The sequence below is a fragment of the Cimex lectularius genome, unplaced genomic scaffold (genome assembly GCF_000648675.2).
Source record: "Cimex lectularius strain Harlan isolate CLEC.00 unplaced genomic scaffold, Clec_2.1 scaffold131, whole genome shotgun sequence".
Lineage (NCBI taxonomy): Eukaryota > Metazoa > Arthropoda > Insecta > Hemiptera > Cimicidae > Cimex > Cimex lectularius.
Genome location: NW_019392685.1, coordinates 855650 through 882627, shown reverse-complemented (window position 1 = coordinate 882627; position 26978 = coordinate 855650). Strand labels below are relative to the sequence as shown.

General features: G+C 34.4%; 4 protein-coding genes and 1 non-coding gene across 8 annotated transcripts; 4 read left to right on the top strand and 1 right to left on the bottom strand.

Annotated features, from left to right (window-relative positions):
* Positions 1-633: 633 nt before the first annotated feature.
* LOC106663193 (beta-1-syntrophin) lies at positions 634-9764 on the bottom strand. Its single transcript, XM_014387846.2, has 7 exons — positions 8974-9764; positions 5235-5423; positions 4959-5173; positions 4739-4893; positions 4497-4678; positions 2841-3013; positions 634-2784 (listed from the first exon to the last, which is right to left on the bottom strand). The coding sequence occupies exons 1-7, from the start codon at positions 9437-9439 to the stop codon at positions 2692-2694; spliced, it is 1473 nt and encodes a 490-aa protein (XP_014243332.1). The 5' UTR covers positions 9440-9764; the 3' UTR covers positions 634-2691.
* A 1810-nt stretch (positions 9765-11574) lies between these two features.
* LOC112126511 lies at positions 11575-13835 on the top strand. 4 transcript variants are annotated; one of them, XM_024225750.1, is made up of 6 exons: positions 11575-12118; positions 12186-12985; positions 13043-13142; positions 13211-13315; positions 13376-13531; positions 13596-13835. In XM_024225750.1, exons 2-6 carry the CDS (start codon positions 12297-12299, stop codon positions 13656-13658), a joined length of 1113 nt encoding a protein of 370 aa, XP_024081518.1. In that variant the 5' UTR covers positions 11575-12118; positions 12186-12296; the 3' UTR covers positions 13659-13835. The 4 variants fall into 4 exon arrangements, with proteins under 4 accessions (XP_024081518.1, XP_024081517.1, XP_024081516.1 ...); XM_024225749.1 differs by having other exon boundaries at positions 11575-12985; positions 13376-13521; XM_024225748.1 differs by having other exon boundaries at positions 11575-12985.
* Positions 13836-16990: 3155 nt separating this feature from the next.
* Trnak-cuu lies at positions 16991-17063 on the top strand. The gene has a single exon. It is a non-coding gene; the product is annotated as a tRNA-Lys (tRNA).
* Positions 17064-17584: 521 nt separating this feature from the next.
* Positions 17585-19415, top strand: LOC112126513. The gene is made up of 5 exons (XM_024225756.1): positions 17585-18493; positions 18550-18649; positions 18720-18824; positions 18885-19040; positions 19103-19415. Exons 1-5 carry the CDS (start codon positions 17604-17606, stop codon positions 19163-19165), a joined length of 1314 nt encoding a protein of 437 aa, XP_024081524.1. The 5' UTR covers positions 17585-17603; the 3' UTR covers positions 19166-19415.
* A 5217-nt stretch (positions 19416-24632) lies between these two features.
* Positions 24633-26401, top strand: LOC106663259 (glucose-fructose oxidoreductase domain-containing protein 1). Its single transcript, XM_014387953.2, has 5 exons — positions 24633-24792; positions 24877-25206; positions 25261-25530; positions 25619-25854; positions 25910-26401. Exons 2-5 carry the CDS (start codon positions 24954-24956, stop codon positions 26312-26314), a joined length of 1164 nt encoding a protein of 387 aa, XP_014243439.1. The 5' UTR covers positions 24633-24792; positions 24877-24953; the 3' UTR covers positions 26315-26401.
* Positions 26402-26978: the final 577 nt, after the last annotated feature.

Here is a 26978-nt window from a genome sequence, read left to right as displayed (position 1 = left end):
AGGAGAACATCAGATACCATGGTATATTAGGAGGTGCCAAAAATTCTCATAAGATCGGACAGCCAAGCGGGCATTTTTTTCTTTTTTTAATATTGCTATGGTTTATGCCAAAAAATTGATTTGTATCTGAGAGTTGTTCCAAGGCACTTTTTTTTAGAGTATATCTACTGCCTCGTTGCTTGTAATTCCTTCATGGCCTGTGAGCATTTTAACGATAGGCTATTTGAAGATTTCAGTTTTTTTTTTCCAGGGAATTTAGGCAGTTTCAGACAATTTTTGAGTCGATCTCACAGGCTTGGAGAGCCTGTAGAGCTGCATGAAAGAATTATTATTGTTGCACCTTTTTTATTTATTTCATGTTTCTATGGCTAGCAGTTTGACTTGAAAGATGGATATGGTGAAGCCAAAGGTCCTATGGTGCTCATAATTAACGTGTTTGATGTATCGACCCCTTTTTTCACTCACAAATAATCTGGATCTTATTATGAAAAATAAATAGTTAAAAGGTTTGAAATAAGTACACACACTATTAATTACAACTTTAATTGCTATAACAAATAAAACATTAGCTAAAAGTTTTTTTAAAATTTTTTTAATAAATACTCTTATATTCATTTTTTCTATACATCAGGAACAATAAACAATTACCTCAAAAAAATGAAACAATCTATCTCAAAAGTTTGGTTTAAATACAATTTCTTTTTTTAATGAGCAGACATCGCTTGGAAGCAGTAAAACTTGATACAAAATATAAACTACAATTAGAATCGCAAATAGATGCAAAATTTCAGTTTCTGGGGGCTTGAAAGATGATAATTAGGCCTTTGAAAACTTTCGGCCTTGTTTGGGATTTTTTTTTGTACAAAAAGTATCACTGAATACGGAAATTGCAATGGTTTTCACCAGAAACATTTCGCCCGTTGAAATATTTTGAAATTTGTCCGTTTATTTTATATTTTTAATTGAGTTTAAAATGGAAAGGAATTCAACAGGTGTAAATATTTCTGTACGTATCAATTTTTTGCCAAGCACTAAGATAAAAATTAAAAAAATCTAATTAAACACTTTTGAAAACTTTAAAACAATAAAATTTGTTTTGATTTTAAAAACAATGCGTTCGCAATTATACCGACTACAAATTGACAATTTTTAATCAGATTATAACCCTTAATCCCTAAATTGTATAAATTAGATTTTTATACATTTCTCTTTTTAAATCCTTAACAATTCTTTATATTTTGAATTACTCAATTGACTTAGTACCTTATTCTAACAACTTCCTTTTATTAATATCATTTAGGAATGTAAGATTGTTTTTTGTTCTTTTTAAAACATGGAATGGGAAACGTGGAAGTTTGCAGACCACATGGAAAAACTGTAACCATTTTGTTTTACCATTATATAAATTCTACAGTATATAAAAATATATCATCTTGAAATCATTCAGAAGGATTAGTAAATGTAAAAACACAATTTAGTTGTTAGTAGTATAAAATAAAATAAAAAATAAAAAATGGCCCAGTGTAAAAAGAATACTTCCAACAGGTTAGGTTTAAAATTCGTTTGTTTTCATTTACTGAATACAAACTCATGCACAAATTGTGAATTGTACTCTCAACAATCGTCGTATAAACGTGTATAAAGATCACTTATACACTTAATAAATTAGCGATAAAATTACCTAAAGCTTGATGTGCGCTGAGGGACAAAAGTTACACATAGACTTTTTTTTACTTACAAATATATTAAACACCCTTTCTTTAAAAACATCCCTATTTCCTTGGCTTATATTACTAAATTCTAAATTGAAATACTATTCGAGTTTAGACCGTTCGATTGAGTGCTGCTCTAGGATGATTTTAAAGGTCAGCTTTTTAAAATTTTTTTAGAAAGAAAAAAATAATTTTTTCTGTTTATTAGTAAAAACATAATAGGTTATCGACAAATTTGGTGTTAGTTGTTTAAAATAGTAAAATAAGGCTATATTGAAAAAAAAAGAGCGATGAAATAATATGTAAAAACAAATTTTTACAGAAAAATAAAATAAAGGCACAATGAATCTATTGGAATGTCATTGTTATTATTAAAAACTTATTAATAATTAGAGAGACTTGAACAGAAATACACAAAACACTGCCATCACAGTTAAAAATCACAGTTATATGATAACCTGACAAAAGAGGCCAAGAAATACGATTAAAATCGCCCTAGAGCAAACATTTAAAAAAATATACTAAAAGAGTGAAATAAATTCTAATGAAAAGTTAGGAACAAGTTTTTAAATTTTTAATAAAAATTTAGGCATACTGAGGTAAAAATTAATGTTAATATATTAATAAAATGTATTAGCATTACTTTAATAAATACTCTCTTAAAACTTTACTTTGTACATTACTTAAATTAGTTTAAATATACATTTCTGTGATGTCTTTTTTGTGTTAGTATATTGCTTGTACACCTTTTAAACATTAATAATGAAGAAAGCATTTTTCCTTATGAATGCAAGTTTTTTATAAATATTTTAAAAAAAAGTTTTTTAATTAGCGATAGCGCACGTTCAAAGCCACCCGACACAAATCTGAGATTCTACCTCCTTAAGAAAGGGGAATCAAGGGGGGAGGAATGTCGGGACGGAGATCAAAGGAGGGGATGGGGAGTCGAGATTCGTCGTGCGCGTTCGCTCTGACAGATTCATGCGAACAGGCCTAACCTGTGCACCTTCGCAGAGAGGAAGTTGTGAAGTATGAATACAAGCGGCTTAGGGCAGCATTCCAAGTCCAGCTCCTGGAAAAGAAATTACAGTGTACACGGGAAGAGCGAGGATGAGATAACCGTCTTACAATGTCAGGCTGGTCAGGTCCGAAATCCAACCAGATTAAATGAGAGCCGTCATCAGCCGAAGACCTGAGCTTGTGGAAAGGATACTGCCAAATCGTCGTCCTCTGCTGAATCAGCCTGAATCCATTCTCAAAGTGTAGAATTAACTGAGCAGATTTACCTTGATACAGACATCCTGAAAACAACAAAATTTGCTAAAATAACATAAAGCCTTTTGCTCATTATTGCCATCACACATCATATTAACACAGTGGATACAGCCCATGCTGCTTTACTCTGTTGGTAATTGGTGGTCTTGTCGCATAAAAGAAATAATTAAGGATACGAGCAAGTCACACTGTGGACAGCTGCGATGATAACTCCATTATTGCATGGTTCACTTATCTTTTGCTTCCTCTATCCATTGACCCACTATAGTGGTTGGAAAGATGGCACCAACAGTGGTAACCAGTCCTTGGGTAATTTTGGGCTATTAACTTCCTTCCAAATGTTGATCGATGAGATTGATCGTAGCAGCACGGGGTAGAAATTTTATGTGCATCAACCCTTTGATGCGAAAGGATAAACCACTCCCAAAGTCATCCCTTGTCTCTTCCCTCATATCCGCCACTGCACTCCAGCCTATACTCCACACGATGGTGATGGTTTATGGTGGCTGATGATGGGCCATTGTGTAGACTGGATTTTTAATACAAGTCAGCCACTGTTTACTATCGTTTTCAAGTAGTTTTTAGACATGAATTGGGATCATTGAAAATCATTTAAAAGAAAAGGATGAACTGTGGGACTCGGAAAGTTCACAGTATTTCAATAGGGTTAATAAACAACAGTAACCTGCAAAGGAATAGTAAAACCGGCCGAAGAGTAGAAGAAAAAATGAAAAACAAAAAAATTAATTATCATGGAGTTACAAGTGAAAAAGAGAAGGAAAAAAATTTTTTTTTTGCACTGGAGAGACCAGATTCGGGTAGAGACGAGGGTGCCCTTCGCAAGGTGAGCAAGGCCTGGAAGAGGCCAAAGACATCGGCGTGGACAGGTGAGGCTTGAGCTTGTACCAGGCATGGACAAGACAAAAAGAAAGTGAAAAGAAAGTTATTGTGGTGGATTAAATTATTGTGGGACTTTATTTTCTCATCATCGTGGAGCGGGAAGTTCGCGTGAGTGAGGGAGGAACCCCTCTGGAACGAGAAGGAAAAGAATGGGGACGAGGTTCAAACTTTTATTTTCTTTTATGCAATTTGGTTTTCTGGCCGTTATTTTGTTGATGAAGAGACTTTTTTCCATTTTATTCCCAATACAGAGGACATTGATATTTTACTTTCTTGTTGTTTATTTATTTATTATTATTTTTTTTTAAATATTGTTTTATTTCACCCTGAGGGTTCACTGTTTCCCGAAAAAAAAAAAAAAAAATAAATAAATAAATAAAATAAAAACAGTGTGGTGCGCGGTTATTTTATTTTTGGATACAAAGTGGCCATGGAAAAAAAAATTCTCCTGTGCCCCAGGTCTGGGTGAATTGTCAACGGTCTAAAGAGGAACTGGTAATAATGGATGAAGTGTATCTGATTTCAGCATATATACAGTTCCTGATACAACGTAATACGCGATGGATTTTAATACTTTCCATGGATATAAAATTTAAATGGTGAACTTACGGAATGATATTTCAACTTGTTGAAGCACAGCATTGTGGCATCCGTGCACAATCGCATGTGCCCACGCTGCCTGATCCCTGTGTGTCTCAGCACGCAAGATGTGCGTTATGACACCGTCGTGCGTCCCACAGCGGACTGAAAATGTGATCGCCTCGCTATCTTGCCTGCTGCACCCAACCAACCTACAAAATTAAAAAAACTTTCAATGTTGATTCGCTAAAGTTAAATCTGACGACCTATACCTCGTAGAGACAAGAGGACACGTTAGACACGGGCTAGCCCATGCTTCTGCAGACCATGGAGCCCCATCATATAGTCTTAACTCTCTATCTGTAACTACACCGAAAACTGCGACCCATTTTTCAGAGTTGTCTTCACTTGAATCACAACTTCCATTCTTAAACAAAACAGAATTAAAATATATATATGTATACTTTTATTCAAGGGAAATAAATTATTTACATGCATTGCTGGAGTACGACAAAGCCACCCGATGTGATGTATTTCACCAGTCAAGGATGTCAGAAGCGAATTGGCATGCCTAAGCGCTGACTGGGTCAGATGCATCAGTACAGAATGAATGCTGTTGTACCAGACGGAGCATTCTGCGGCATCTGCCGCCCTCATAACGCAGTTGTGAACACAGTCGGGAGAGTGAAGCTCAAAACAGCGATTCTCTACGGAGAGGGGAAAAAAACGTTGAACAGGCTTTAATGCAACATTTTACCTTTAAATTACCTTTGTCGTGATAACTATAATTCCTAGTGAGGTAGCATAGTTGAAGAGGTAAATGTCGGGTGTGCGGCCTGTGAGGCGACTTTGGAATCGGCTGGTTTGACGTCAAAAACCCTCTTTGCAGTTCCCAACCGATTTCCGAAATGAGACTCGCTTTACGAAAATAAGGCGTCACCTCTCTAAGGTACTTAACTGAAAATAACAAAAACAACAAAATCTTTGTCAAATGACATTTAAAAAAAATAAATATATGAAATGATTAGTAATTTACATAAATATTTAGTTTAAAATACACTTGGCTTGTCAAAAAGTTAAAAAGCTATAAAAATATTGAATCAAAGGTTTAAGAGATACAAATCTTGATTTATGTGAATGACATCCAACTGTCTGAAAAATGGTAAAACAATTATACACTGCAAAATAAAACCAACTCACAAATTTATATTTTATATGGAATAATTTTGAATTGTTCTTGATGATATACTTTTTTTTTTAATCAAAAGGCTCCATCAAATGATTCGAATATAAGGGCAAATATTTTTTTAACATTTCAAACTGGCGAAATATGCATGAATATTGGACACCATACATCAACTGAAGGTCTGATGTATTCTATTATCAAAACTTAAAAAAAAAAAAAATTAATATGTGGTAAAAATATTTTAAATCTAGAAAGTTGGTTATTTTTTTATTTATTTTTAACTAAACACACCATTTATTTTTATGCCTAATATTTTAATTGCTAATGCATTTTGGGCCATGTCTTCAGAGCCTACTATTTAGTTAAATGGAACTCCTTTAAATAGTGAACTCTGAAGAGAGACCAGGGACATGGCCCAAAATGCGTTAGCAATTAAAATAAAATAATTTAAAAAATTCTTGCTTTTTTTTTAGATATGGATAAGAACCTGCATTATAAAAATTTCGTAAGCTTTTCCAACTTCAGATTTTTATTTGCAACTCAGTCGTCTGTTGACACTCAAAATAAAAATGTACTGAGGAGCAGAAGGAAAGAGCCTCGAAACACATCTACGTAAAAAATAAAAAGTTGGAAAAGCTTACAAAGGTTTTAAAATCCAAAATAAAAAATAATCAACTTTCTACATCAAAACTTTTGTTAAAGCGATTAAAAACTGCGATTAAAGAACACAATTGGCATGCATAAACAAAAAATCTACCTTATTATTATTTTTTTATTGTCAACAGCATAATTCTGTAAAAGTCAATTGATTTAATTTAATTGATTGTCAACTGAATTAATCTTAGAAAAGATCAAATATGAGATCAAATAAATATCTGTGGAGGCAAGGCAAAGGTGGAATAAAATATGTTAACCCGTTGAAACCTATTTTTGTGAAAATGGAAAAAAAAGTAAATTTATATCTCAATTAATAGAGAAATTAATTGAGGAATGTGGTGATATGTCTGAGTTGGTTGACCTCTAGCTCAAACCTCTCCAATCAAGCTATTTAATCATTTCGCGATCTGTAGTTGAAAGATAAAACAACCATTTATAATATATTATAAATTTTTTAGATAAAATAATAACTCCACCCCCATGACCTTATAAAAGCGACTTAACAGAAACAGACTGAAGATGGCAAAATCCGAAACGTAACTTACAGTCTGCTCAGCAATGGACTAAGAAGGTGGTTAAGTGGATTTAAAACATATCACCACTGTGTTAATAATCATAATAAATAAGGATAGAAGATAAGGATTAGGTCAAAGGGTCAAAATGGCAAATTAGAAACCTACAATGTGCTTAGAAATTTACTTTTATATCTCACAATAAGTAAATTTCTAGGCATATCGTAGGTTTCTAATTTGCTATTTTGACCCTTTGACCTAATCCTTCTTGAGGTCTGCAAATGATTATTTTAAACCACCTAAAGTCACAGGTTGCGAACTTAAACCACTGAAAATGGTGAAGAGCCGAAACACATCGTCTGACCACCCCAGTGAGAATAGGCAGACCAAGATGATTGGTACAGTTCAGGGATGATTAGTACAAAGGGTCAAAATGGCAAATTATAAGCTGACGAAGGGCTTATGAATTTACTTATTTTGAGATATTTTCATGAGGTCTGCAAATGATCCTTCAGTTACGGCCACAGACATTATATGTAGGATTGGGCATAGGAATCATTTTAGCCTGCCTAACTTTACAGGCTGGGTTCTCAAACCAATGAAAAGAAATCGAATGAGTCTGACAGTCCAACTCAGGAGGGCGCCTGTCAAACCAAACTAAACTAACCAAACCAAACTGATCAGTAAGGATCAAATTACATATAAGAAGGTGGTCGAGGGGGCATAACAAATAGCATATTAAGTATCACCAATATGTTGGTGTGTTGGCTCTTATAATCAAGAAAGTACAGGAATTCACCACAAATATGGTATGGATGTAAAATAATGAGAATTAGGCCAAAGGGTAAATATGAAAAATGAGGAACCAAGATAGACTTAGGTATCGTTTGGCCCTAACTTTGCAGTTTGCGTTCTCAACCCAATAAAAAAGTCGGACGCGTCTGACAGTTTAACTCAGCAAGACAGGAAATGATCAGTAAAGATCAAATTACATATAAGAAGGTGGTTGAGGAAGCATAACAGCATCATCACTATTTTGGCTTTTGTAATCAAATAAATACAGGAATCCATCACAGACTTGGATGTTGTTAGAGGACTAGGATTAGGCCAAAGGGTTAAAATGGAAAATTGGGAACCCCACGATAGGCTTAGTTATCATTTGACCCTGCCTAACGTTGCAGCTTGCGTTCTCAATCCAATAAAGTCGGACGCGTCTGACAATTCGACTCAGCAAGGTTAGAAAATGATCAGTAAGGATCAATTTACATATAAGAAGGTGGTTGAGGAAGCATAACAGCATCATCTCTATTTTGGCTTCTGTAATCAAATAAGTACAGGAATCCATCACAGACATGGTATGAGTGTAAGATAGGATAAGGTTAAAGAGACAAAATGGCAAATTATTACCTCACGATAGGCTTAAGTATCATTTGACCCTGCCTAACTTTGCAGCTTGCGTTCTCAACCTAATGAAAAAAGTCGGACGCGTCTGACAATTCAACTAAGCAATGTCAGTAAGGATCAAATTACAAATAAGAAGGTGGTTGAGGGCATAACATCATCACTATTCTGACTTCTACAATCAAATAAATACAGGAATCCATCACAGACATAGATGGATGTAAGATAGAATAAGGCTAAATAGTCAAAATGGCAAGTTATTACCTCACGATAGGCTTAGGAATGATTTTACACTGTCTAACTTTGCTGCTTGCATAGTTAGACCACTGAAAATGGCGAAGTTGAAACATATCTGACATACATAAACAAGGGTACGAACACTATGGTCTTGAAGAAAGCAAATTTAGTTGCTACTGCCCAGTTTTTGCCCTATTAAGCAAAAAGGCTTAAATTCTACAGATTGACATATTTCAGTTTTTTTAAAGGCGATCTCAAATTTCCTTGAAGACCGATTCAGTCCCAACATGGCCAAGTTGTTTTCGCCCTGATAAAGGCCTTAAAATCGAAAGCATGGCAATAGCAACTTAATTTGCTTTCTTCTTCAAGACGATCGAAAAGTGGTCGATACTTTGAATACTGAAAACTTAATCAAGGATAGACAGGCAAAAATTTTGCAATTTGGTGTTGCTTTGGTACCATTGAAATATCCAGAGCTAGTGTATCTAGAAAATATGAGAATAGTGAAAATTACCTTCTAGCTGTACTATTTTCCCAGCGCGTTTCAAAGCCTTGACCGCCTCGTCGTGCGTCGCCTCCCTGAGGTCATCACCGTTGACTGCCAGGATCGCATCGCCTACGTACAACTGTTCGGTCTGATCCGCTGCCATCCCCTTGAAGATCTTCGATATCAGGATCGGCATTTTGTTCTCTTTGCCTCCCTTGATCGAGATCCCGAGCCCGTTGTTGTCAGACTTGACAACCCGGACGATCCTGTTCGAGTTGGCGATCGAGTCCGGCACCTCGACGTTCTCCAGGGTCCCCGATGCCGAATCCAGCGTGTTGTTGTTATTAAGAGTTCCATTCAAAGCAGTCGAGTTCTCGTACGAATCGTCGAGGCTGATCGTTAAGTACTCTTCCTCCAACGTGACCACCACTCTGTACCACTGGCCTCTCACCTGAGTGTCCAGCACTCCACTCCTACCGAATCCCAATTCCATATTTCCGCCTTCTCTCACAGATATACTTTATATTATATTCCTTTAAAGCCGTCAAGACACTTTTATATCAAAACATTGATAAACACACATAATTAATCGACATTCAAAACATCAGGGATATATAAAACGCTCGTTCCAATTTTTTTTATAACTTAACTTCCAACTGCTAAAAACTTTCCACCATCCCCTGGTAATTACGTCCTTTAACAACACACTCTCTTTTCCTTTGACAAAATAAAAAAAAATTATTTACTATAAAACAGTTGAAAAACATAAAAAGGTAGCCATTGACTCTCGGCTTTAAAGGGACAAAATAAGTGTCAAAGGATTGACAGTGTTGTTTATCAATCGCCGGAACCCTCAAAAAATTTCCCTCGACTCTCAAAATTCCAATCTTCCATTTTTTTGTATTTTAATTTTTTTTACTTCATTTATCTGTATATACAACTGTACATGCATTATATACAACCAGCAGATTGGATTTCAATTTTCAATGTTTGTGGCGTTACGGGCGTTATAGAGAAAGGGGCGTCGGTGGCCGCAACGGTTTAGGCGTTGACACGGCGCTCATCACTGTAAGATAAAGGTCCCGGGTTCGAATCCAGCGGTCCTGCATTCGAACCCGATATACTTACAAATGTTTTTTTTTTCAAAAACACCGACACCCTGAGGGTTTATATGGTGACCTCTGCTGTTGTGAATCCTAGTAAAAAAAGCTTCCCATTGGCAGGCGCTCTGGATTCCAAAATAAATAAATAAATATATATATAAAAACACCTGAAATGAAAGACTAACTAATATTAAATGCACAAATAAAACTCAATTCAAGAAAATCATAAAATTCCTCAGATACTTACTACTTATCAGAATCGAATTAGCATGAAGTACAATTTATATAGTTTTTTAACTTTTATTACATTTTTATGATAGATATATATCATTATTTGTACCTGAAGCATCAACTTTAAACTTTATAAGAAGTCAGAAAGGATCATTTGGGGGAAGAATTATGGTTCAATGAAATCATAAAGAAATTGTCAGCCATCTATTATAGAGGGATGGTTAGGGTTTATAGAAATTTTTTAATATTTGATAATAAACCTAGGAAGTGGGGTTTGTACTTTGTGGTTTGAGCTCACTGCTCCTCAGGCACTGCAGCCTTCTAGCTTGTACCTTCCTAATTCCCAGGTTCAGTGCAATCGACTCAATCCTTCTTCTCGAAAGTACTAGGTCATTGACTTGCTGCTACAAATTCATTCCATAGGTTTTTCCTGTATGCTAGGTTAAATCTCCATTGGGGCATTGCTTTGCATTCTAAGATGATATGGGTGGCATCGTTGCATAATCTGCAGATGGGATCGTTGTATATGCCCATGTTGTTTAGATGTTTTCTCAAATGCCAGTGACCGGTTGATAGTCCACTTGTCTGAGTCTAGCCCTCTCCAACTGCAGCAGTGAATTTGTCTGTTGTCAATCTTGGTGAAGGTTGTTTTAGCTTTATAGCCTATAAGGTTACTGTGTCTAATGCCCCTAGAGTTTATCCACTTCTCCCTTTGTTTTATTTGGATTCTGTATTTTTGTTATACCGAGGGGGTTTGGGGCCTATGTATGGTCTTATAGATCCTCCTATGGCTAGTCTGTCTGCTTTCTCATTACCCAAAATTCCTCTAGGTCCTGGTACCCAAGGCTTCATCAGTTGTTGGGTTTCCCCAGGTTTTTGGTCCCAGGTTCATTCTGGATGCATTCACTGACTAATTTTGATGTGATGTTTTTACATGCCAATGCTTTAATGGCTGGTTGGCTATCAGATCCTATGAGGATTTTTTCCCAGTGTAATCTCTTTTAAGATTTTCTATGGCACAAGCATTGATGGCTTGTATTTCTGCTTGAAAGACTGAGGTGTGCTTCCCTAATGAGTTTGATTGCTCATATCTCGGGCTTGTTCAAAAAGCACCCAATCCGGCTCCTTCGTCTGTTTTGGAGCCATCAATACCATATCATTGATGCTCACCTGAGCTCAACCTCTCCTTTATAGTCTGCTGAGACTTTATAGGATGTTGTAAAGAATGTTTCCGTGATCATGTAGTCAGTTCCTATATCAAATATTGGGTGAATGATTTTATTAATGATGGTTGTGTGCCCGAATTGTTTAGTTCCTTTCCAATTTAATTGTTTCTGGAACCTAAGTGAGCTTTTCCTAGCATCTCAATGACCTAGTGACCTCTTAAGAGAAGGATCAACACGAATCACTGAACTAACAATTTAAGAAAAGTACAGCCCAAAAGCTCCAGAGCTTGGGGTCAAAAAAACCCCAACACCCTGGGCGTTGATATGAATTCTGCTGTTGTGAACCTCCCCTGTAAAAAGAGTGAAAAAAAAGAAAAGAAAAAACTGGTACATTACAGATACAGCGTATTAAAAAAGGCATACAAAACCTTTATTTGCATTGGCAAAGAAAATTGCGAAAAATGAAATTGGCAGTAGTAATATAATAAAAAATTGATTGTGAAGAACGTTCTCAATGTGTGTCAACATTTAAAATAGCTCATGTCTCATCCGGGACAAACAGTGAAGGTCATATTTAATTCATAAAGACTTTTTTGCTGCACGCGAAAAATAGTATTAAAATACATTTAAACAAGGAGGTGCCAGTTCTACGATGGAAATACTTGAGAAAAGGTTCAACTGTTATTTGATGGATGAAGTTGAAAAATTTATTATGAAGGAATTTCACTATGTTCTGCAGGTTTCTGCTTTTTACTTGTACCTGAGGGGTAAATGGATCTATTTTTCGATATTCCAATTTATTCTCTATCTTTTTATTCTGGGGACATTTATAATTATTGTATTTTACACGATGGTACTGATGAAAGATTTCCAACTGAGTATTGCGGTTCAAGCTTTTCATATAATGGGCGGAGCCTCAATGACCGTTAATATATCACTCTGGATGAATTACAATCGAGACATACTGTCTGAAACGTTCACCATATTTCACAGCAAATTTTATCAATACGATGAAAGTTTTGATTCGAAAATGGTTGAACCTTGGCTGGAGGAAGTACAAATATTTCAGAAAAATATGTTCCTGTATGTTTCATTTATACTTTTTGCAATTGGCTTGCAAGTAATTGTTGGTGGTCCCATTGAAGATATGCTTCAAGGTACTGTTATAGAAGAGACTTATATCATTAATGTCTACATGAAATTGCCAATTCCTCTATATTTTCCATTTTTAATAACAAATAATATCGTTAAATATATGTGCTTAGTATATGAAATTATTGTCGCATTTGTTGTTCTATCTGTGCTCGGAACTGCTGCGATATTTATGCTTTATGCCACCCACTCAGTAAATGTCCAATTCAGGATTTTAATCTATTCTATAAAGAACATCGAACAAAGGGCTTTGAATAAATGCAAAGTGAAATACAATGATTTTAAAACATATCAAAACATCATTGCGCTATATTCAGACCCAAAATTCACAAAGGAATATGAACAGTGCATTAAAGAAAATGTACAGCATCACTATCAAATTCTAAGGTAATTTGTGTTTCCAAGAGTTGATAACAATTTATTTACGTTATTTATTTTAACCAGGGCTTATGCAAAAATTGACATTATTGAAAGATGGCCAATGTTTATCAATATATTTTTTATTTCTATTGTTATCGCTTGTGCTTTATTTTCATTAATCAAGGTATAAACAAAATATTATTTTAAATTATATCAAATGTAAATCATTTACAAAATTTGGTTCTGTTTTAGGGTGAGACGAGAATAGCTCCTCAATTATTTTCCTTTCTCCTCCTCATTTTGGAACTCTCAATTACAATCGTCGTTTGCAAAAGAGGGCAAGATTTGAGCGATCTGGTAACCCTTTAATACGATCTGTTGTATATTTCAAAAAACTTTTTGTTTAAATGTTCACAGAATGATGAACTATTTCGGTCATTTTATGAGACGAAATGGCTCTACTGCAGTAAAAATATTAAACAATCAATCATAATAATCCAAGAGAAATGCAAAGCTCGTCTTACCTACAAGGCTGGTGGTCTTGTAGACATCAATTGGGAACTGTTTGCCTCAGTATTTTCCTAGTTTTTTAATTTTTAATTTTTTTAAAATAGTAGAATGATTCTTCATTTTTCAGCTCATGAACACTGTCTACACTTACTTCAACCTTATGCGTGCGATGACAGATACTACCAACTGATTCCATTGGATATTTTATCAAGGATTATTACCTCAAACTTTCAACCACCACACTTTTAAGACATTTATTTTTATATTTATAGATATTTAGACATTTTGGCTCTTTATTAAAAAATCAAAAGATATATTGTACAGTTTGGTATGACTTCACAATATAAACTGATGTAATGAATTAATATTAAATAAAAACTCAAAATAAATTTTTACCGCTATTACCTATATTTACCGTTATGTTTTAACATTATTAATAAGGATGATAATTTTTTTTCTTTACTAAAAAGAAAATCAATATAAAACAAATTACTTTAGGAAAAAATAAGTGAAAATTTAATAGTTAACCCCCTCACATTTATGCAAACAAGAGTTCATTTAGAATTGACCAACAGAATTTTACCACAGTGATAATTTATTGAATCATTGGCTGTTTTTTTTAAGTTTATTTTTTACAACACGTGTTACAACTACCTCATAAGGGGTTAGGTTAAATTAACAATAAAATGTAAGAAAAGTTATTAAGTGTGGATGGAATTAGGTTAGAGAAGGTATCGACCTCTTTTTGGCGTGCACATCAAGATCAGTATTGATCTATTCTGCTTCTCATTGTGGTCTAGAGCTCTTTATTTTCACCATATCCAAAAGTTTTATCAAGAACTCCCGTGTGTCATGACCGGACTTTTCCTCTCCCAGGAATAGGAATCTCTTCACATGAACAGAAGACTTGTTATGCTTTCTTTCTTCCATCTGCAGAGGCTTTTTTCAGTTATTCCGGGTTTATATGCTTCCGAAGTCTGTAGTGTCCAGTTAGCAGTCCGACTATTATTCTAGTCCTAATACGTCCTAGATTTACTAGTTCTGCAGTTAGCTTCTGTGATGGTCTTTGATGAACTTTTCACATGCCTTTTTGCTGGGCTAAGTTCTCATTGAACAGAGGATTTATTTTTAATCTCATGAACTTTTGGCAGTTTCGTGTACCACAAGACGGTTCAAGGTCAATAATCGAACTTTCCTAGGCCTCTTTGTTGCCCCCTGTGTGTACCAAGAAAAGGATAATTTTGTTGTTTTCCTCAATGACGGGGATTTTTGGATTTTTTTTTCTAAACTGAATTCAACGGTTATGGCATTAAAAGCCATGTCCAGAACCCAGTGTGCCTGAAGCTCCCCCCTTGCCAAGCTGTATTTGCAACTAATTGTTTTATACTTTTTGATATATTTAATAGTTACTTCTGTATATTTTTATTTATCTGTCCTTTCTTATATTATACCTACCTTATAACCTTATACCTTCTAACCTTATATACATACATTTATATATTTGTTTCAATATTAAAATTAAAATTAGGATATAAGATAAGATTATGAATGAATTTTTACTACTTTTGTAAGTGCGGATCTTGTTTTGGTTTCTTGTATTGTTTCACATATTCTAATGTTTTATTATTTTTTTGCTATTATTGATATGAGATGTATATTTGCATTAAGAGGCATTGCTTGTCTATGTAAAAAAATAATAAATAAATAAAAGTGCTAATTGGGTAACCAGAGTGAACAATATATAGGAGTATGGAAATTGAAAGATGAAAGAAAAGGTCGTCCAAAAGACGTCCGCATTATGTGCGGTGAGCTGGAGATCACGAAACACATGTTCCAAGCATAAAAGTAGCTTCCAGAAATAATAATTCTAACTATAACAATAACAAGCGGTTAAAAAAAAGTCGGTCAACATTTACGCATTGTTTGTCACAATTATAAAAATTTCAATTTTATGTTACAAGTATAACCACTGTTTTGTTCAATGGGTTAGTTTAATAGTTTTGTATGGTTTGTTTAATTTCTTTTGAGTTGTAAAAGAAGTAGTATTAATTTTTAATTCAAATTGATTCTTATTGTAGTATAAATTTGATTTATTTATAATTATATTTTGTTTTCTTATATTTGTAAGTGATTGTATCGTATAAAATGACTAAAATGACCTATGTCTTAGTCAAATAAGTAAATAAATAATTTTCAATTAATTAAGGTTTTGGTTGAGATAAAAAAGTCAGTGTCACAAGCGGGATTCGAACCCACGACCTTGAGCTAAATAAGCCGCTGCTCTACCACTTGAGCTATCATAACTTCAATCCACTCAGACACCAACTTCCCATCTCAACATTTGAAAAATGGCAAAAAGGAGGGAAAATTCAAAAGGTGGGGTTGAGATGGGAAGTTGGTGTCCGAGAGGATCGAAGTCATGATAGTTCAAGTGGTAGAATAGCGGCGTATTTAGCCGAATGTAGTGGGTTCGAATCCCACTTGTGACGCTGACTTTTTTATCTCAACCAAAACCTTAATTAATTGAAGAATTTATTTGGTCAAGCGGACCAGGAACCTATGAAAAAATAAATAATAATTTTCCTGTAAATTCTCTGCCTTTTTATATTCGCTTAATTTCTGTATGTATTGATACAAACTCCAAAAATTAAGGATTCTAATTAGTATTGCAATTTGAGTCTTTCACATGTAAGATTTTATTGGGCAGTAATAACTTAAATCATGATATTTCCTCCTGATGGTCTCTGGGGCGATGAACTTACAATTTGATGCTTACTCTTATTGCCTATAATTAGCTGAGTTGATCTCTCTGGATGCATTTCAGTATTTTACCATCTTCAGTGTTTCTGAATTAAGTATAATACATTTTCCAAGGTTAAGTCCTAATTTCCTAAGGGCATGTGCTGCACTTCAGTAAATCCGCAAATAAAACTATGTTGCATCCATATTTGTTTAGTTGCCATAATTGACAATATTAATTATTCTTTTCACCAAAGGTTTTTGGTTTAGATGAAAAATTAGTCCTTTTTAAAAAAGATGGATCCTACTCACATTAAGTAACTTAATGTGAGTAGGAACCAATTTTTTTTTAAAAAGGATTGAACTCCACACTCACCCCATCATTTATAATTTCTATGAAAAATTAATGTCGCAAGCGGGATTCGAACTCATGACCTTTGGCTCGCCGCTGCTCTAACCACTTGAGCTATCGATCCCTTTAGACACCAACTTCCTATCTCAACCTACAACTGTTCGAATTTTCCCTCTTTTTGTTATTTTTCAAATGTCGTGATCAGGATTCTCGGCGATTTATGAAGTGATCACGGGGAGCTATTAGTGAAATAATTACTTCTTTTAATTATCAAATTAATTGAAATTTGTTTAATGGCCACAATTGTCCATATTAATTATTCAAATTAATTATTCTTTTCATCATTTTTAGTTGAGATGAAAAATGGCAAAAAGAGGGAAAATTCGAACGATTTTATGTTGAGATGAGAAGTTGGTTGCAAGTGGATCGAAGTCATGATAGCTCAAGTGGTAGAGCAGTGGCGTCTTGAGCCGAAGGTTGTGGGTTCAAATCCCGCTCGTGACACTAATTTTTATCTCAACCAAAAATCTCAAATGAAAATAATAATTAATGGGAATATGTTGTACATGAACAGAAGGCACAAGATAAGGGTGGTATAGTCCAACTTGTCTCCTACGCTGTTTATCCTTTATCCAGCATGAGTTCAGAGCCAAGGAACCAACCGGTGGAGCGTTGGTAATATCGTCAAAGAAATATGGACATCATGTGAAACTATTACCTCATATATTTTACTATTTGAGCTATGTAATTGCAATAAAAAATCAGGAATTTTAGGATAAATATAATCAACAATTAGGAATGTTAGGAGAAATAGTAGCTATGACCATCTGCTATTGCAAACCCTTGTACAAAAAAGAAAAAAAGCAACAAATGAAATTGTCAGTAGTAATATAATAAAAAATTGATTGTGAAGAACGTTCTCAAGAAATGTATAATAGGCCAAGTCCCAACTGGTACAAACAGTCATATTCAATTCATAAAGAGTTTTTTACTGCACGCGAAAAATAATAATAAAATACATTTAAACAAGGAGATGCCAGTTCTATGATGGAAACACTTGAGAAAAGGTTCAACTGTTATTTGACCGATGCGGTCGAAAAATTTATTATGAAAGAATTTCACTATGTTCTGCAGGTTTCTGCTTTTTACTTGTGCCTGAGGGGTAAATGGATCTATTTTTCGATATTCCAATTTATTCTCTATCATTTTATTCTGGGGACATTTATAATTATTTTATTTTACACAATAGTACTGATAAAAGATTTCCAACTGGGTATTGCGGTTCAAGCTTTTCACATAATGGGCGGAGTCTCAATGACCGTTAATATATTACTCTGGATGAATTACAATCGAGACATACTGTCTGAAACATTCACCATATTTCACAGCAAATTTTATCAATATGATGAAAGTTTTGATTCGAAAATGGTTGAACCTTGGCTTGAGGAAGTAAAAATGGTTCAGAAAAATATGTTCCTATTTGTATCATTCATGCTTTTTACTATTGGCTTGCAAGTAATCGTTGGTGGTCCCATTGAAGATATGCTTCAAGGTACAGTTATAGAAGAGACTTATATCAATGATGTCTACATGCAATTGCCAGTTCCACTATATTTTCCATTTTTAATAACAAATAATACGGTTAAATACGTGTGTTTAGTATATGAAATTATTATCGCATTTATTGTTCTATCAGTGCTCGGAAGTGCTGTGCTATTTATATTTTACGCCACCCACTCAGTAAATGTCCAATTAAGGATTTTAATCTATTCTATAAAGAACATCGAACAAAGGGCTTTGAATAAATGCAAAGTGAAATACAATGATTTTAAAACATATCAAAACATCATTGCGCTATATTCAGACCCAAAATTCACAAAGGAATATGAACAGTGCATTAAAGAAAATGTACAGCATCATTATCAAATCCTGAGGTAATTTGTGTTTCAAGAGTCAATAAAAATATATTTATATTATTTATTTTAACCAGGGCTTACACAAAGATTGACATCATTGAAAGATGGCCAATGTTTATCGTTATATTTTTTATTTCTATTATTATTGGTTGCGCTTTATTTACATTACTCAAGGTACAAAGAAAATATCTAGAATAGTTCAGTTAAATATCTTTAAACTGACTGATACAATTTAATGTTTTAGGGTGAGACTAGAATAGCCCCACAATTACATTCCTTTCTCCTCCTCATTTTGGAACTCACAGCTATGATCGTCATTTGCAAGAGAGGGCAAGATTTGAGCGATCTGGTAACCCTTTAATACGATCTGTTGTATATTTCAAAAAACTTTTTGTTTAAATGTTCACAGAATGATGAACTATTTCGGTCATTTTATGAGACGAAATGGTTCTATTGCAGTAAAAGTATTAAACAATCGATGGTAATAATCCAAGAAAAATGCAAAACTCGTCTTACCTACAAGGCCGGTGGTTTAACAGACATCAATTGGGAACTGTTTGGCACAGTATTGTCCTTTATTTATTTATTTTTGAATTTTGAATAATTGAATTATTCTTTATTTTTCAGGTGATGAACACTGCTTATTCTTACTTCAATCTTATGCGTGCGATGAAATTTTCTACCGACTGATCCCAGTGTATATTTCATCAAGTATAATTGTCTCGCACTGTCAAATTTTCAACGACCACATTTTGAAGTAAATTATGTACAAGTTTTTGAATATTAAATAAGTTTTAGTGTACGTAATTTAGTTGAGGGAAATTTATTTTTTGAGACAATAGACTTCACTATAGTAATAAAAAATACTTAAGCACTTCGTTAGCTCTTTTAAGTGGAAATATCTTATTTAAATTCAATATTGTAAAATTTGGTATGAATTTTAAACACAAACTAATGTAAAATGGATAATGTTAAATAAAAACTGAAAATAAATTTTTGCTGTTATTGCCATTTTAACACTGGTCTATAAGGATGGGAAAACAATCAATTTAATAAAAAGGAAATCAATACAAAATACCAACTAACCTACAGGTTTAGGAAAGCATAAATGAAAACTTAATAGTTTACACCTCACATTTATGTAAACAAGAGTTCATTTTTAATTTCTCACAGAATTTTACAGCAGCGACAATTGAATAATTGCTTCATTAAATATTGATTTTTTTTTACAACGCATGTTACAACTACCTCATATAGAGAGTAAAAAGTAGCAATATTATGGCAAATTAACAACAAAATGTGCTAAGTGATTAAGACTGGATTAGATTAGATTAGAGGTGTAAGCCTCTTTATGACCTTGAATAGTATTGGTCTCTTGTTCATCTCCATTGTTGTCTAGTGCTCCTTATTAAGTTTAACTGTTTTTACCAGATCCTGAACCTTTTTCAAGGACTTCCTCCTGTGCATCCTTCAGGCTTGGGTTTTCTCCGCCCAGGAGAAGAATCTACATAAACTTTCACCTGAACCGAAGACATGTTCTGCTGTCACTTCTTCTTACTGGCAATATCTGCCCAGGCTTGTTTCTGTTACTCTGAGTCTATATGCCTCTGGAGCCTGCAGTGCCCACTTACTCCAACACAACCTAGATTTAGTAGTTTTACCATTAGTTCCTGTGATGGTCCTTTGATGAACTTTTTCACATTGCCCTTGAACAGGGCTACGTTCCCATTTAGTGGACTCATTTTTATTAAATTGTCTCATGGATCAACATGGTCGGCAGTTTGATATGCCACAAAATTATGCCAATAGGTGTCCTTAACAAACTTTCCTTTGCTGATTTAATCTCCACTCTGCCTGTGTGCCATGGTACCAAGATAATTTTGTTGTTTTCCCCTAATGCAATCCCAAACAACTCTGGGCATTTTGGAAACTTTTGTCTAACCTGAATTTAGGGTCATGGCATCAACAAGCATCCCCAAAACACTGTCTATCTAAAGCTCCCCAGATTCTTTAGTTGCTTCTTGTTATGCGAGTAGGCATGGCTTGAATTTTGGCTGTGGCCTCTTCCTGGATGCTGGTATGCTGAGGTATGCTAGTATCTGATCAATAGTGATCCTCAGGTATGCTAGTCTCTGAGCAGTAGTGATGCTCAGGTATGCTAGTCTCTGAGCAGGTGTGATCCTCAGGTATGCTAGTCTCTGAGCAGTAGTGATGCTCAGGTATGCTAGTCTCTGAGCAGGTGTGATCCTCAGGTATGCTAGTCTCTGAGCAGTAGTGATGCTCAGGTATGCTAGTCTCTGAGCAGGTGTGATCCTCAGGTATGCTAGTCTCTGAGCAGTAGTGATGCTCAGGTATGCTAGTCTCTGAGCAGTAGTGATGCTCAGGTATGCTAGTCTCTGAGCAGGTGTGATCCTCAGGTATGCTAGTCTCTGAGCAGTAGTGATGCTCAGGTATGCTAGTCTCTGAGCAGTACTAAGAAGCTTGACTGCCCCTAGCTGTAGTATCTTTGTCCACCAAGCCACCATCCTTAGGCTATCGTGGGTCTAACAACTGCTGTGGTATAGCGATTAAGAGTGGAGGAACTACCCTACTGGTACATATTATTAATTTGATTTATAAGAATTTTTTTTTAGTTTTTCATCCACTCTTATCATCATTAGAACTGTAAGCCATCTCTTTTAGTGAAGGGATGATTTTTATGAAATTTACATAACAGGATTGAATCAGTTTATGGACAAAAATTTAATTGTGTGTAGTTTTATTTGATAAATAAAATCAAGTGGTGAGAATTTTTAAAATAATTTTTGATCGAGTTTCAAGATGGAGGATGTTTGAGCTTTGAGCTGACTTCTAATCTGTACGTCCATATTGGTTGTAAATACGGTTTGTGTATGAGATGGAATGTCAACTTTATACTATATGACTAATTAAAAAAAAAAAAAAATACTGGTATTTAGTGGTAGCTTGAAATTTATATAAACGAGAAAAAAATGCAAGAAGAAGTGAAGTATTGAGAGTTCCTTTTGTAGTGTTCTGGGTTATCCTTTACAATTAAAAATAATTGTCATATTACTCCTACTTGCTCTCTATATAGAGCCAAGGCACATCAAGCCATACATCCAGCTTTTTCTTCTGCTATCTTCCTTTTTTCATATTTTATGCTTTTAATCTTGTAATACATTAGACTATCATGTCATTGTTTAAAAGCCTAATCTCCAGCATTGGGATGTAATTGACTGATGAAAAAAGGGCAAAATACTGGTAGTTTGGAAAGGTGACAGGTAACACCTAGAACCCATCACCTTTAAAATTTATAAGCTAACCTAAAATCACCTAAAAATCAATTAGAAACAAAAAATCTATTTATAATTAAAAATTAAATATTGTTCAAAACTAAATAAGTTAAAACTAAGGACCACACATATATGAAAATTATGTATTTGACCTTAAGAGGATCGTTTGGAGCCCTTTTTCATCAGCCAATGTTTTGGGAACACCTGAAGCTCCTTGGCGCTTCTCAGTAACCCCCATGATAAGGAGTCTGGCCTGGGGGGGGGGCATTTTCGCCCCTAGCTAAACTCTGCCCCTTAGGTTTCAACCCCCAATCCGCGTCAATCCAGGGGGTGACATCCTATACAATTAAAAACAAGTTCATATCATGTCTACTTGCTCTCTATATAGAACAAGGATATTTATTATAGTATTTTATATTCTAAAACTGTCATGCTTATAATTGTAAAATTATATTGAACGTTATGTTATACATATGTTACATCATATTTTCCCAGTTGTGTGTTATTAAAGAATCAAATTTTAAACATTTTCTTTATTGAAAAAACAAAAGAAGATTTCTCCATTTACGACAGCGTTAATGAATAGTTAAAACATGGAAATTTTATAAACCCCGGTTCATTCATATATTTTATTACAACGTAGTCTGTTTAAAAATGAGGCAAAATTGGTTCGTAAGGATTTTCTTAAGAAAAGTATGAAAATTTAATAACCAGCACCTGTCCGCAGTACAAACAGTGGAGTTATTTATTTTTAATTTGTTCATAGCGAGCCTGTTGCTGCACGCGAATAATAATATTAAAACATCTCGATGGAAACATTTGAGAAAAGGATGAACCACTAAATGATCAATGCTGTCGAACAATTTTTAATGAAGGAGTTTCACAAACTAAAGCAGATTTCTGGTAGTTTTTGTGTATTGGTTTCATATCTGTTCATTTCAATTTACATGGCATTACTAATTAAAGATTATCTTTCACATAATGAGCAGAATAGATTTCTAAACCCAATATTTAATGGATTTTTATTTGTGATAATTTACTTCATTATGAACAAACATTAGTACTACCTGTTTTTATATATTTTTGATATTTAATTATACTTCTTAATATTGCCCTATTTCCAAAATTAATGTTTATTTGATAATAGTTACACTTTTCAATACAGTAATTATATATTTATTGTGTCTTTATGCCCTACCTTCAAAATCCAATTTAAAATATTTCTTTCACTTGTTTTTTAATTATATTGGTTTATTTCTTTTTACAGCTAGAAACCCAGTTGAAAAGTATGTATAAAAATTTAATATCTGATGTCTCAACCTGTACAAATAGTGAAGGTCATATTTAATTCTTGAAGATTTCTTTAAAGTATGTGAAACATAATATTAAAATACATTTAAACAAGGAGCTGCCAGTGCTTCGATGAAACAATTGAGAAAAATTTCTACGGTTATTTGACCAATGCAATAGAAAAAACTATTATAGAGTTTCACCACCTTCTACAGATTTATGATTTTTGTACCTGAGGGCTAAATAATCCATTTTTTTTTATTCCTGTCCATACTCTGCCTTTTTACACTGGTGTAATTTCTGTTAACTTTATTTGCACATTAAATTAATTAAGGATTTATAATTTTAGTATTGCGGTTTGAGACTTTCACATGTAAGAATTTGATTGGGCATTAATAACGTAAATTATGAGATTTTCTCCTGTGTGTCTGTGTGTCATGATGAACTTGCAGTTTGATCTTACAGATCATCTTTACGAAAAAAAAAAAAAAAACTACTGGTATTTAGTGGTAGCTTGAAATTTATATAAAACGAAAAAAAGTCCAAGAAGAAATGAAATACTGTGAGTTCCTTTTGTGGTTTTCTGGGTTATCATTTACAATTAAAAATTATTATCATATCACACCTACTTGCTCTCTATATAGAGTCAAGGCACATCAAGCCATATGGCCAGTTTTTTCTGATATCTTCCTTTTTTCATATTTTACGATTTTAACCTGGCAATACATTAGGATTAGACTATCATGTTATTGTTTAAAAGCATAATTTCCAGCACTGGATTTAACAACGACAAAAGAAAAAGGCCAAAATAGTTGTGTCGTAAAATGGTGACACCTTGATATGTACATAAAACAAGAAAAAAGTCCAGTTAAAATTAACGTACTGTGAGTTCCTTTTGTGGTTTGCTGGGTGGTTCTTTACAATTAAAAATAATTGTCACACCATGTCATGTCATTAAAAGACTAATTGCCAGCACTGGATTTAGTTTTAACCAAAGAAAGAGGCTGTTACATCATGCCTACTTGCTCTCTATATAGAGCCAAGGCACATCAAGCCTGAGGGCCAGTTTTTCTTCTGCTATCTTCCTTTTTTCATAGTTTATGATTTTAACCTTGCAATACATTAGACGATCATGTTATTGTTTAAAAGCATAATTTCGAGCACTGGATTTAATTTTGACCAAAATAAAAGGCCAAAATATTTGTATTTAGGAAAGGTGACAGCTTGATATGTACATAAAAAAGAAAAAAAAGCATTGTGAGATTTTTTATGAAGTCTGCTTTACATAATCCTCTACATCACATCATGCCTACTTGCTCTCTATATAGAGCCAAGGCACATCAGGCTTTATGTCATGGGTCATGATTGATAATCAGCAACTGCTTGTTTCTTTGTTTCTTTTCTGCCTTTCTTTTATCATATTTTATGATTTAACAGAATAACTTGATAAATTTATTTATTTTTATTTTCAATTAAATTTTGCGTTTGTTTTCCATTTTGTGACGTCACAGTTATGCTGTCTATCGTTTTATATTGTCTCTTTGATCACTGATGACTGAACTGTCAGGCGGATAGGTTTCATCTGTTTATTAACTCCTGGCTTAGTTTGAGGAAAAAATATTTATTATTTACTTTTTAACAATTCTTTAAAAATAATAAATAAAAATAACTGTTTCCGGATGTGAAAGGGGATAATAGACACTTTTGGGTTATTCATGTGTCGCCTACAAAAAAGTAAAGTGAATAAACAAGTATCTTTGTTTTTATGTTCTTTGAAAATTGTTTTATTTATTTGTTTATTTATTTTTGTTAAATAAGATAAACCAATGGGTTAAACTTAAAGTATAAGGGAAACAACTTATGGCTTAGTGTTTTTGTACTTGATATTGTTAACGATGCTTCCCGGTATTGGAGTATTTGGTACGGGGAACATAGTCAAAGTGGTGGTCCCTTTTTTAAAAGCAAAAGGCTTTAAGATAGAAGCAATTTGGGGAAGGACTCTTGCTGAAGCCGAACAGGTGTCCAAGGAGCTCAGCATACCTTTCTTTACGAATAAAATCGACGATGTCCTTCTTAGGAAAGACGTCGATCTTATTTTCATCGTCTGCTCTCCGAATCTCCATTCTCAGATTGCCGTTAAAGCTTTGGGTAATGTCTGCCTCCAATGTGTTGTAAATTTTTCATTTATCGGTCATTTCGCAGGTATCGGGAAACACGTCTTGTGCGACAAACCGTCCGGCCTTTGTCAGAGCGAGGCTCTCAAGATGGTCAGGGCTGCGCAGTACTACCCGAGTCTCATTTCCATTGTGAACCATTCCCTGAGATTTCTGCCCGCCTTTTCGCAGATGCGGAAAGCAATTTTGGACGGGTACCTGGGAAAAGACAACGAAATAACAGTCGTCGATGTACGTGTTCAAACTGGAAGCTTACTCAATGACATATACGACTGGCTATGTGACGAATCCATGGGTGGTAATTACATAATTATAAAAAATATATTTTACCTGATCTAGTTTATTTTGATAAATAATACAAGTTTGAGTGATTATTTGTTAAATAGGAGGAATTTTGACACTGGTGGGAAGTCATATGATTGATTTAGTGTCGTTTCTGACTCATCAAAAAGCTACTCAAGTTCACGGATTGATCAGGACATTTACAAAAAATACCAGCACCGTCAAGGGCATCAGGAACATCACAAGTTCTGATTTTGCCTCGTTCCAGATGCAGATGTCGAAGGGTACCCTGGTGACAGTGACATTAAACTCGCATGTTCCTACTACATTCAGTCAAGAGGTATATTAAACATTTGTAAACCAGGCTTGTTTATAAGTGAATTTGGAATTTTCAGGTTTTAGTATGCGGTAAATCGGGCTACCTTGTCGTAAGGGGTGGCGATTTGTACGGTTGCAAAGAAAACGGAGACAAAGAGGACGTTATTTATCTCGACGTCGAGAACTTAAAGAGTCACGAATCAACCCAAGGTGTCGCAAAGCCTTACGTCAAAGGTCTGTTTAAAATGGTCGGCGCTTTGAGAGAAGCGTTCCTCCCGCTGGAAGATAAACGTGGCTGGGTCAAAGCTCCTGTAGCCCTGGCGGCGACTTTCGAGGACAGCCTTTACGTCCAAGCGGTCATCGACGCTCTTCGGAAATCTAGTGTGAATCGAGAATGGACAAGAGTTAGGGTCATTACTGAAGAACCGGATCCAAACCCAATTTTAAGCGCTGCTGTGAGAAGAAGTGGAATATCACTGTGATAATTGCTTTTATGCACGTGGAATGTAAAATAATATTATAATGCTAATTTATAAAAACAATAAAATAATTTTTCTTTACTTGTACTACTATGATTTATTAATACTGTGAATTTCCTACTGCAGTCTGCAGGGTGATGAACCTGTACTTTGGTCATTACTGACAATTTTATCCTGCCTGTCCCTGCTGGGTGGTCTATCAGATGCGTTTTGGCTTTTGCCATCTTCAGTGTGTCTGTGTCTTAGATCAGTAATGTTCAAACAGAGAAAACTTAGTGGGGCATACAGGTTAATTAACCTGTAGTTTAGTCGTTTCAGAAAAGGTTGGTCTTTCCATCATTGCTTTTGCTGGGCTGTCAGAACTCTGAAGTGATTCGGCTTCTCACCATCCTCATTAGTGCGTCTATTCCTAATTAATAAGTTCGCCTAGCTAGCTGTATATTGTTAAATCTCTTGAAGTAGAAGGAATGATGAACCTGTAGTTTAGTCGTTTCAGATCAGGTTAGTTTTTCCATCTTTGTTTTTGCTGGGCTGTCAGAACTCTGAAGTGATTCGGCTTCTCACCATCCTCATTAGTGTGTCTATTCCTAATTAATAAGTTCGCCTAGCTAGCTGTATATTGTTAAATCTCTTGAAGTAGGTGGAATGATGAACCTGTAGTTTAGTC